Source organism: Neltuma alba, unplaced genomic scaffold, assembly GCF_004799145.2.
Source record: "Neltuma alba isolate B1F8T4 unplaced genomic scaffold, ASM479914v2 tig00012348_pilon, whole genome shotgun sequence".
Taxonomy (NCBI): domain Eukaryota; kingdom Viridiplantae; phylum Streptophyta; class Magnoliopsida; order Fabales; family Fabaceae; genus Neltuma; species Neltuma alba.
The window spans coordinates 110,234-123,146 of record NW_021636857.1 but is presented as its reverse complement, the minus strand read 5'-3'; the positions used below and the strand labels follow the sequence as shown (position 1 = coordinate 123,146).

Sequence of the window (12,913 nt, the reverse complement as noted above, 5' to 3'; positions counted from 1 at the left end):
ACGTATATAAGGGGATATTTGTGGACCGATACACCCACCATGTGGACCATTTAGATATTTCATGGTTTTAATTGATGCATCAACAAGGTGGTCACATGTTTGCTTATTATCCTCTCGAAACCTAGCATTTGCAAGGTTGCTTGCTCAACTAATTAGATTAAGAGCACATTTTCCTGATTATCCAATCAAAAGAATACGTTTGGATAATGCTGGTGAATTTACTTCACAAGCTTTCAATGAGTATTGTATGTCTCTTGGAATTGATATTGAACATCCTGTAGCACATGTTCATACACAAAATGGACTTGCAGAATCATTAATTAAACGACTACAATTAATTGCAAGACCATTACTGATGAGATCAAATCTCTCAAATTATGCTTGGGGACATGCAATTTTGCATGCAGCAACACTAATTCGTATCAGGCCAACAAGTTATCTCAAGTCCTCCCCTTTACAATTGGTTTTTGGTCAGGAACCTAATATCTCCCATCTAAGAATTTTGGGAGTACAGTATATGTTCCTATTGCTCCACCACAACGTACTAAGATGGGTCCCCAAAGAAGGATGGGAATATATGTTGGATATGAATCTCCTTCTATAATAAAATATCTAGAACCATCAACAGGAGATTTATTTACGGCTCGATTTACCGATTGTCATTTTGATGAATCAAAATTTCCAACATTAGGGGGAGAAAAGAAGCAGTTGGAAAAAGAGATTAGTTGGAAGGAAGTTTCATTATCTCAACTTGATCCTCGTACAAAACAATGTGAACTAGAAGTTCAAAAGATAATTCATTTACAAAGGTTAGCTAATCAGTTGCCAGACGCATTTACTGACCCAAAGAAAGTGACCAAATCACATGTTCCAGCTGCTAATGCTCCTATCAAAATTGATGTCCCTGTTGGACAACCTGGTATTGTAAATGAATCTAAAGCACGCATGAAGCGTGGCAGGCCCATTGGTTCCAAAGATAAAAATCCTCGAAAGAGAAAAGGAGCTAAAAATGTAGATGGCCAAGTCGAGGATAATCAAGAAAGAATTGCAATTCAAGAGGAGTCATTAGATAATGCTAATGTCTCAATTCCAAAAGAAAATCAACTACCTGAAATGTGCGAAAATGATGAGATCTCAATAAATTATGTTATGAATGGAATACGATGGGATCGAAATGAAGTGAATGAGAACTCCCCCTAAATTTCTCCTCCAATTTCTTCTTATTTTCTCCATCTCCCTCATTTCAATCTTTGTACTTTTCTCATTTTTCATAACAGAAGTAAATCTTTTCCTGCATGACTTCTTTCTTGTGCCTATTGAGCATTTGAACGTCTTAAAGAATATGATACATAATCTAGTTATCTAGAATTCGCCCAATTCATAATCAAAAACAAGAGTGAAACATGAGTGGGCAGACTAGAGTTGGGAAAACGGGCCGAGCCCGTCAGGCCGGCCCTGAAATTACAAAGGTCAGGCTTGAAATTTTTCCCTTTAAATGGGGAAATAGGCCCTGAAGGGTTGGCCCTAAAGGGCTGGTCCTGGAGGGTCGAGGGCTTAAAAGGGCCGGCTCTGGAGGGCCGAGGGCCGGCCTGTTTAGGCTCTTTTATATATTTTTTTAAATTTTTTTATGTAATTCTAATATTATTAATTTTTTACATTGTTAATAATATTTTGAATATTTAGTTATTATTATCATTTTAAAATTAAATTTTACAGTATGATTTGATTTATTTAGTTTTAGATAACAATTTATTCAATTCAATTTTTCAAAAATGGGTTAATTTGGACTTTAATAATGATTTGATTTAGATTATATGTGTTGATATTTTTAAACTATATATATTTGATAATAGAGTGTTTTTATACTTATATAACTTGTGATTCTATAATTTGAATTAGAAATTCATGAGTTTCAACAACAATGTTTCTCACATTAAAGTAAAATAATAGTTAAATTGCAAAATTTAAAAGTAAAATTCATATTAAAAAAACTTGATATTTTTGTTACGAAGGAAAAACACACTTATAAAGAAGAGTAATTGATTATAGTGATGATGAAGTTTCAAACGATTAATGATAATGTTTATTTATTGCATAATTACACTATAGATAAAACTTTTGGATATTGTTATCTTGTTAAATGAATATTTTAGATGTTCTTGAATGTTGATGGATATTTATATATGATGATATTTTGTATTTGTGACTTAATTTTATTCATATTTATGTCTTTTATTAATAATTTCATTGGTTTATTTTTATTTTTTATTAAAAAAATGAGAAATATAAAAAATAATATTTTTTCTTAAACGGGCCAAAAGTCGGCGGGCCGGCCCTGAGCCTGTTAGCGTAAGGGCCCGGTCTAGCAAATTGGGATATTTTTGAAATTTCGGCTCTGAAGGGTCGGCCTTTTTAAACCCGTCAGTCTTGATTCCCACCTCTAGGGCGGAGAGCAAATCAAAAAATTAATGCTTTAAAACAAAACGTATTATATCTTGTCCAGTATATTGTTTGGACCTGCGGAGAAAATTATATAATTGTATCTTATTATTTACCATTTATGAATCTTGCTGTTTAATATGCATGCATACAGAGAGACTAATAATTAATAATGAGATCGTTTGGTCCAGGCCTTGCAGGGTTTGATTTCCTCATGGATCTTCAAACTGATCAATAAGAGTGGGTCCAAAGACAAGCCCAGAGACTTCTCTGAACTTGTTCAGAATATCAGATAGTCCAATTTCGAAACCCAGTTTGGCAGCCTGTACATCCACATTTCATTAACAGTCGGGCCAGCAATAAAAAAAGCAAACTAAAACAGTTTTTTTAAAAAAATTCATCTAATCCTTTTGAAAACACTTATTAATTTCTCTACTAATAAACAGGGAATCCTGTTAACTTATTAACCGTGTTTTAAAACGAAAAAAGCTTTCAACTTTGTGAGTCACATCACATTGCTGGTTGTTCATAAATAGAGGAAGTTTTTCACAGATTGTATGCAGGAAATATAAAGCTAAAGATGAGGACTTTATACATGTAAAGATAGAATTCTCCACAGAATTAAAGGAGTAAGTGGGACCAAAATGATGAAGAACATCCAAAGCACACTGAAAATCACTTTGACACAGTGCATGATCAGATGATTGCGAGATGGGTCATGATGATAGAAGCAACTAAGAGGCCTCAAGGATTCAACCCCACCTCCTGTCCCACAAATACGCAGCATCTTTCCCTGACTATGCAGGTCGCACTCTCCAGATACTCATCTGTATTAATAAGTCGATGAAATATTGGAGTTACGTCCAAAATAGTCCCGCAAAGCCGAAGTCTTAATTAGTCAAAAGCTTAGATTTATTGAAAAGATGTCTCTCGTAAGTCTCAAGCATCATAGTCATACCCACGCACTAGCCATGCTTATCCCAATGATATTACTAGTATTTTATAATAATCCCCTCATGAATCAACTTCCCATAAAGCTAGAGTTCTCAATGCCAAGCACTCTTTCGGCTTTCCCAAGAATCATAAAGACTATGGGATCAATGAGGGATTAGCCAGACAATGCAAAGCTTATGAAAGCTTCCTCCTTTGCTTTAATTGGCTTTGTTTTATGCCCAGACAGAGTGAGCTTGACGTGAATCGCTTTAATTACTTCCTCCCACTGGTCCCCTTCTCCCCTTCTCCTTCCTAAATATAAATTCATCTCTTTCCATTCTCTTCATGCAGCCTCGTTTCAATGCCTGAATCAGAGAATTTTCTGCTTTTTCTCTTGTTCTTCTCCTTCTTCTTCGTCACTTCCCCATTGGTTCACTGTCGGAGCATACCACAGAGCTCAAAGACCACTGTGCTTCATGTCGCTTCATCCATTCGAAATGCCCAGAAAATTTTCTCCACTACCCGACCAGCTTCTCTGAACCAGCAGCAACTGAGGTCTTCTCCTTCATCTTCCCTCACACTGCAGCTGCATTCTCGAGCTTCACTTCATAAACCTTCACATGGAGATTACAAATCTCTCACTCTGGCTCGTCTCGAGCGCGATTCAGCCCGAGTTAGATCCTTGGTGACCCGTTTAGATCTAGCCTTGAAACGCATTACTCCATCAGATCTTCACCCAGCCGCCGGAGAAAACAGGTTCATGTTTGGAGCAGAGGAAATGCAAGGTCCTATCGTCTCTGGAACCAGTCAAGGAAGCGGCGAGTACTTCACCCGAGTCGGAATTGGCAAGCCGCCGAGTCAAGCTTACATGGTCCTCGACACCGGCAGCGACGTAAGCTGGATTCAGTGTGCGCCGTGTGCCGATTGTTATCAACAAGCCGACCCCATATTCGACCCGGCTACCTCGGCTTCCTATTCGCCGCTCACTTGTGAAAGCCCCCGATGCAAATCACTAGATTTATCAGAGTGCCGGAATAACACATGCCTCTACGAGGTGTCCTACGGTGACGGATCCTACACAGTCGGTGACTTCGCGACGGAGACTATAACCATCGGCTCGTCTTCGGTTAGAGATATTGCCATTGGCTGCGGCCATAACAACGAGGGATTGTTCGTCGGCGCAGCCGGCTTGCTCGGTCTCGGTGGCGGCTCGTTGTCTTTCCCGTCTCAGCTCAATACAACGTTCTTCTCATACTGCCTTGTGGACCGCGATTCTGATTCGACTTCGACCCTTGAGTTTGACTCACCGTTGCCTCCTAACGCCGTTACTGCTCCGATACACCGTAATAGGGAACTAGACACCTTCTACTATCTTGGTCTAACAGGAATCAGCGTCGGAGGTCAGATGCTTCAGATTCCGGCGTCGAGGTTTCTCGTGGATGCCACAGGGAACGGCGGCATTATTGTGGATTCCGGCACGGCGGTGACGCGGTTGCAGACTGACGTGTACAACTCGCTCCGCGACTCGTTCGTGAAGGGAACCCGAGGTCTGCCACCGGCGAAGGGCGTGGCGTTGTTTGACACGTGTTACAACCTTTCTTCGAAGACGAGCGTGGAGGTCCCAACGGTGTCGTTTCACTTCCCGGAGGGCAAGGAGTTACCGTTACCGGCCAAGAACTACTTGATACCGGTTGACTCAGACGGCACGTTTTGCTTGGGGTTCGCGCCTACGACTTCGACATTATCAATCATAGGCAACGTTCAACAGCAAGGGACACGTGTCGGTTTCGACCTTAAGAACTCCCTCGTTGGATTCTCTGCCAACAGCTGCTAAATAGGAGCTTTTAGCTTCGTCTCATAGCATTAATTGCTATATACTGTTTTACCCTCGCAGTTAAAAGTCAAGCTTTTGTGTGTGTGTGTGGGGCCCCATTCGGATAAAGTTGTAATGCGGTGGGACCAACTCAATGGCGCGATAAAATGTAACGCAGGGGCGGTTTGTTGGTTGGCTCGAGCTTGTGCTTGTGGTACAACCATCACGACAATTGTAAGAAACCTTAAAACTATATCTCTGAAATTGCTAAATTAGTGATTATTATTTCTTTTCTTATTATTTAATTTAATTTTTTGAATAGGTGTGTCATTTTTTATAAAAATTTTTTTTTGAATTTATCTGAACATTTAACATATTATTACCTATTTTACTTTCAATTTAATGCATTTAATATATATTTTTTATTTACCTTATTATTACTCTCTCATGTTTACCCATTTATATATAAAAATATATTTGAAAAAATTATATTTGTTACGTATTAATTGCTTTTAACTAATTTTAATTGTTTTTATAAACATTGTAATTTAGTTAAAAAAAATTTATAATAAGAGATAGAGGGAGTATAATTTATAAATGTTGTGAAGTGAACACATTCATCTAATTTTGAATCAGGCTTATTACAATTGATGAACGATTTGATGGTTGTTTGGAATTGCGATTACAACCTTTAAAATCAATTTTTTAATCATAATTTATAAAATACAAAATAAATATGTTAAATGAATTTTATCTTGATTTATATGAAAATATTTATAATTAAATATCATGAGTTTAAATCCCATAGTTGATGTGAAGATTTTGTTAATAGGTGATCTGTAAGTATATTTACAAGCACTCTTTGATCTTGAAGGCTTGTTCCGATCCTAATAAGTCTTAGGACTCCACACATCTAAACTTTTTTGTATAAAAAAAAAAGAAAAAGTTGAGCGTAATCAAATTATTTTCTAATTATCTGACAAATCAAAATTAGTTTCTAGAAATTCCTTTTAAGTAAATTATTTATTAATATTTTAATAATTTTTATCATTATATTTTCACTCTTAAATCAACTAGTACAATACTCGTGTATGAATTGGTGGTTTTTTTTATGAAAAATAAAAAGTTGAACCAACACAAAATAATTAGTTGAATATTACTTTTCTATTTCAACTCATGATTTCAGTTTAATAAGAATAAAACATCCATAAGCTTTTGAAATATGCAATATGTGTAGATTCATTATAAACATTTTTAAAAATATACTATGTACGGTGTTCTTTTAAAAAGATTGAATTAATGGAGACAAAAAAATTAATAGATTAAAACTCAAATATTTGATTATATTCAATAATTACATAGACAATGTCATGGTCAATAATTATATATTTTGTTTGCCAAAAAATAATTATATATTGGTTACCTTATTTTCTATTGTAAAAGTAGGCTATTTAATATAAGAAAAACTAATGGAGACACAATAGTTAATGAGTTAACATATTTCAAAAACCACATAAAGATGTACTTTGTTCAAAAAGAGTTTATCACTATAACATGCAAATAAGCAATTCCCATAAAAATTAAAAGAAGATTCTAAAGTAAGAACTAAGAATATAAACTTAAAATAATCTAAAATTACCAAAACAATATCAAACTATTCATACTTAAGAAATATTTTATGAAGACAAAAGAACTATAGGGAAGAACTAGTCTAGGGTTGCAAACTCAAATTTAAAATGTATGCTAAATACACTTTGGTAGCATTACATTCAGTTATGCAAGACAAAATTTCAAAATTCATACAATTCTTGAAAGGAATATTATAATTCAAAATCAAATTATAAATACAAAAAGTCAATAGTCAAGCTAATCAATTATATGGTATTTACACATTAAAACGTTGGAACTTCCAAATAATTAGATGGCATGGAATGATACTGAAACTTCATTTTAAAAAAACGCTAAAGAATGATGAAAATAGAGTAAGGACCAAGGTTACTCCACAATACATGTGGATTCTTGAGTGTCTTCGACTACCCCATCACAAGCATGACTTTCCTAGTATTCTTGTCTGTTAAAAATTTCATAGTACCCATGCCTCTCTCCTTTTATCAATTCCCACCAACTTCTCCTTCACTACCATGGTCATCACCACAAAAGGAGTAGAGTGCAACTTCTGAGAAATGAATAATACATTCTAAATTCATGAATCGATTATTGCAATGGAGGGGAAATATGGAACAACACTAGAGACAAAAAGAACAACAACAATGAGAGGAGGAGAAAGAGAGGAGTTGAAACAAAACAAAATATGGAAAAAAAATCAAAAACCAATAGGCTAGATGAACATGTCATCTCCTTTTCACCATCCACATATTCAAAGACAGTGTTCTATATCTCAATCTGTAGCTCCGTCCTATCTTCTTTATTTGGCATTGAAAAGTTAGAATGTAGATCTATAAATACTCGATAGAAATGATGATGAGCTAATGAGATAAAACAACTATTGGAAACTAATTCTATAGCATGCATAGCATCCTATGTTCCTTTCCCTAAATAGGCTTGTCCACCCTAGCTGGTGATCTACCCATTCAACCACAACGATAATGAAATATCAAAAAAAAAATGGAAAGCATTCAATTAATTAACTCAAACACGAGAAAGGCTAACATGTCCTAATTGAAAAGGAGGCAACAAAGCATTTATTGTCATCTTCCTAGCTACATGTAAGAATGGAGTCTCATGGCCACTGCCATAGAGAATGATAGAATAAGATTTCCAATGTAATCTTGCGGCAGTGATCTGTAGTAGATGGCCTGTCATCTTCACTGTCCACGACAAAGAGGAGAAGGAGGAGTGTGCATGGCAACATTCATGGGTATTTAGATAACTGTGATAATTGAGTAACTATCATAGCCTCCCAGAATCCTCCCCTCCCCCACACAAATATCGAACGAATACTAGTTGCTCCCTCTCAAAATCTCCATACCTCATGGAGTTAAGATTAAGTTAAGTATTTAATATAAAACATAAAATATGTTGATTATTGTAATGATAATTTGGAAATTCACTATTTGAGATCATTAATAATAGACAAATATTAGATAAAATATAAAATAGGTTCACTATTCAATATATTAGGAAATTGAGTAGCTGCTATTGTTAAAGTTACATATATATAAACAAAATATCTTTAATATGTTTAAGTTTGTATTTTATTTTTTTATTAAGCTAATTCATAAAAAACATAGATTGTTTTTCTTAATTTACGTAGAGTTGGGTAGACATGTTACTTTAACAAAAATAAAAACGATAAAAAAAACATTTAGCTGGGAAATGGTGCTACCACAATAAAAAGGTGCTACCACATGTTAGTCTGCTACTAAGTTTTGCTTTGTACTCTACGTTTATATATTTAAAGCCCATTTGATTCAATTTCAAGAATAGGCATCACATGCAATCCTAGTACAACAGACTGATTCAAGCATTTGGTTGGGTTTTTGTAATGTAAAGTGGATTACATTTTGTAATCATGATTACCTCAAGTGATGTATTGGGATTGCTAGCTGAGACTCATGAATAAGAGTGCAAACCTCTTATAATCAAGTGAAAAAGATATTATTGCCCTTATAAAATTTCAAATTGACTGGATTGTCCCTACTGAAATAAGGCCCATAAACCCTATTAATCGCTACCCACCATATATTTACTGCTAACATTGTCTTCTTCACTGCCGCACTAACAGAGGTCATTGCTGCTTGATTGTCATTGTTCTAAGGAATCTATGGCGAGGTAAAGTTCTTTGCTTCTTGTCCATATGGTTTCTCTTTTACTCCTTCTTCAACAGTTATTTTGTGTGCATTCAGTTCTGTTTCTTTGCTAGAAACAATGAACCATTGGATTGAAAACTAATTCTCATATTATGTCTAGGTTGAGGACATTTAGAAAGACGTGCAAGGTTGTATCTAAGATGGTGACTTTTGGCTTTATATGAGATCCCAACAAGAATTATGTCACAGCTGAAGATCATGCATGGTCTGAATTTGTGAGGGTAATTATCTATTATATGTTATTATTAATGTTTATCAATGTATTTTGTTATATGATTTATGCTTACAAATTATTATATGATTGTGCAGTGTTTATTTTTCATTTTCAGGTTAATAAGCTAGCTGGAAATTTTAGAAATATAAGGTTACACTACTTTGAAGATCTATCATATGTTTTGGAGTGAGGACCATACACCTGGAATGGGTGCAAAATTACCTCCACCTTATGTTGAGAATGATGAAGAAGAAGATTAAACAACTGAAGCTGAGATCCACGCCAAATAATTAAAATACATGATATTTTATTCATATCAATTATCAAGGCATAGTATAGTATGCATTATACGTCTTTTGTTAGACATAACCATCATATTTTATAGGATGAAGTTATTATAAGTCCTTTTTTTACTATTGTGGCTCATACTTTTTATTTGGTTGGGACTGTATTTTTTACTTTGATTAATGATGATAGGGTCCACTTTATTGGTTTTTATGCACAAATTTATATTCAACTAATCAACTTGTTAACTCAATTGCAGTCTATATGAAAATTATATTTATTATCATAATATATATGGATAGAGTTTCAATTAATAAAAATTTTATTATACTTTAATTTAATTATACAGGTTTTGCATACAAGTTAATAAAAGAAAAAAATTAATGTGATAAATAGAAAATGTGGTTGTAGGGTTATACAAGCAAAGCTACTCTTTATATTTGTCTATAGATACCTACATACAATAATTCAACTTATTGATTTAGTTCCAGATTTATATAAAAAATTATACTGGTTATTATATATCTATAAACACAATTTTAATTAATAAGCTATTCAATTTATATATATATATATATATATATATGAACAAGGGGTAATCTATTATTTTATTATATATGTGGATAGGATCATTATATATATTTGGAGAAAAAATTGACGATTTTAGTTCATTATATATGTGCATGTAAGTAAGGATAATTTTACCTATAGGAAAATGGCATTAAAAGACCTTTGAAATAGCAAAATGGCTAAATAGGTACCTGAATAAAGAAAATTGCTTGGAAAGACCATGTCCTAAATTGCAATTATCAAATCAAATTTAAAAGATCAAAAAGCCCTTCTTTCTTTCTTCTGTTCTGACTTCCTCTCTCTCTCTCTTCTTCCTTCTTCTCTTACCTTCTTTACTTTCTTTCGACTTCTTTCTTCTTCTCTAGAACTATAACTTTCTTCTATGTTTTTCCAAACCCATTAATTTGCAAGGGGAGAAATGAAAACATGTTAACTGTGGGGCTTTCATATTTAATTTTCTACAAAACATGTAATGCTAATATTGTACTCTTCATGTAAAAGCTCTCATTCTCCGCAATCTCTCTTTATTCCACAATATCATCTCATGCTGATATAATATATCTATGACTTATAGAATAAAAGCTCCACTTAGGCTTGAAAAACCAACTTCATGCTTATTAAAAACTACAATTCATGACAAGTTTAGTAAGGCGAATAATAAGTTCAATAAGGTGAATGACAACTTCTGATAAACAATTAATAGGAATTTAAGTTTTTGTGCTAAAATGACAGAATTTTCACAATTCCTTAGCAAATAACAAGTTTAGTAAGACGAATGATAACTTTTAACAAGCAATTCATAGAAATTTTAAGTTTGTGTTAAAATGACAGACTTTTCACAATTCATTAGCAAATGACAAGTTTAGTAAGGCAAATAACAACTTCTGATAAACAATTCATAAGAATTTAAGTTTCTATGTTGAAATGACAAAATTTTCAGATTTCTTTAGCAGATGACAAGTTCTGATAAATAATTTATGACAAGTTCAATAAAGCGAATAACAAGTTTAGTAAGACGAATGATAACTTCTTATAAGCAATTCATAAGAATTCAAGTTTCTGTGTTAAAATGATAGAATTTCCAGATTTGTTTAGTAGATGAACTAACAGCAACCAGTTTCTGTAATTAGCCATTTGAATTCGAAATATTGGTAGAAAATCATGTTTGAAAAATACTATGAAGCCACTAGCAAAAGATAGGAAAATCACGTATGTATTTAATATAATTTTATTCTATCAACTCAATCATTTACATATGAAAATTAAAACTAACAACCTCTTCGATTACCAAGTTGACGTTAGAATTTTATAATTTCAGCATTCAAAATGATAACATTCTGATTCACTCTCTTCACTGCAACCCCTAAAACTTCATACTCAAAATGGCAAAGTGTGAGAGGGAAAATAGGAGGAGGTAATAGATGTTAATTTGAGTATATCAACATGAGATAAGATTGTGGAATAAAGAGAGATTGTGAAAAATGAGAGTTTTTATATAAAAAGTACTATATTAGCATTACATGTTTTGCAGAAAATTAAATATGAAAGCTCCACGGTTAACATGTTTTCATTTCTCCCATTGCAAATCAATGGGTTGAGAAAAACATGAAAAAAAAGTTACAGTTTTGGAGAAGAAGAAGGAAGTTGAAGGAGAGTAGAAGAAGGAAAGAAAAAGAAGAAGAGAGAGAGGGGAAGTCAAAAGAGAAGAAAGAAAGAAGGGCTTTTTCGTCTTTTAAATTTGATTTGATAATTGCAATTTAGGACCTAGTTTTTTTAAGCAATTTTCTTTATTCAAGTACCCATTTAGCCATTTGCTATTTCAAGGGTCTTTTAATACCATTTTCCCTTTATCTTTTGATACATTATTCTTATGTATTCTCATGTTTTTTTTTTTGGGTAATCCAAACCAAACACCTTTATATTTATATATTATCTTTCTTTAATGGCATACCAAATGAACTCATATAATTATCATTACATTATAACCAAACAAGCCATAATAGATTAAGGGAAGGCTGTAAGGACAAAGTTGTTACGGCCCATCAAATGAGAACATGACATGGCTACTAATTAAACGAAAATAGCCTTGCCCTAGCTCCCCATGTATAAGATGCAATGAGTTCTCATTATACAAAATTACAAACCTTTAAGTATAAAAGCTAAGCGCACATGAGTTGGCCAAAAAAAAACGCACACAAGACAGTAATGCATACTACACATAGTACGACATAAAAAATTTCCAAATACACCTCAACTAGCCAAAGCCATAACCAAACTAAAATTGAAAAGAAAATTGATCTTTTAGTTGAAGTCTTAGCTCATTTAAGACTCACATTCTCAACTATAATTAGATATAACTCAAGTTTCTAAAATTTTCAACATTTAAAGAAAAGCAGCACGCATTGTGCAAGAATTTTTTTTTTTCTAAAAAAAAAATTCCTCTATACTTACAAATACTTCTACATATTCTATCGATTGCTCACCGGTGCTTTTGATCCCATTTTTAACCTAACCAATCAGATTAAACTATAATTAATACTTATGAGCTCTTTCTTAAATGACCTTATAATGACGCATTAACATTTCAAAACATATATATATTAATCTTATTAGAAGCATGGTCAAGTATTCAAAGTAAACACTTGTTCTGACAGGAATTTAGAACTATAGTTTATCATGTTCTAAGAAACTAGTTCATTTTACTGAGTACCTAACCTCATTAGGGTTTTATTTCTTTTTTTATTTAATGTTTAGAGTATTTAAACTATTAACTTTTTTTCTTCATCACACTCACCCTTATTATTTAAATTAGTCTCAGGTAATCTATAA

General features: G+C 33.2%; 1 protein-coding gene and 1 long non-coding RNA gene across 2 annotated transcripts; both read left to right on the top strand.

Moving 5' to 3' along the window:
• The first annotated feature begins 3,184 nt into the window (after positions 1-3,184).
• On the top strand, positions 3,185-5,472 carry LOC114726267 (protein ASPARTIC PROTEASE IN GUARD CELL 1). Its single transcript, XM_028912853.1, has one exon. The coding sequence runs from the start codon at positions 3,734-3,736 to the stop codon at positions 5,204-5,206; it is 1,473 nt and encodes a 490-aa protein (XP_028768686.1). The 5' UTR covers positions 3,185-3,733; the 3' UTR covers positions 5,207-5,472.
• A 3,049-nt stretch (positions 5,473-8,521) lies between these two features.
• Positions 8,522-9,699, top strand: LOC114726212 (uncharacterized). Its single transcript, XR_003738485.1, has 3 exons — positions 8,522-8,977; positions 9,116-9,236; positions 9,345-9,699. It is a non-coding gene; the product is annotated as an uncharacterized LOC114726212 (long non-coding RNA).
• The last annotated feature ends 3,214 nt before the right edge of the window (positions 9,700-12,913 follow it).

Excerpts from the sequence above, each read along its gene's own strand:
- LOC114726267 (XM_028912853.1), top strand. The coding sequence starts at position 3,734 with ATGCCTGAATCAGAGAATTTTCTGCTTTTTCTCTTGTTCTTCTCCTTC.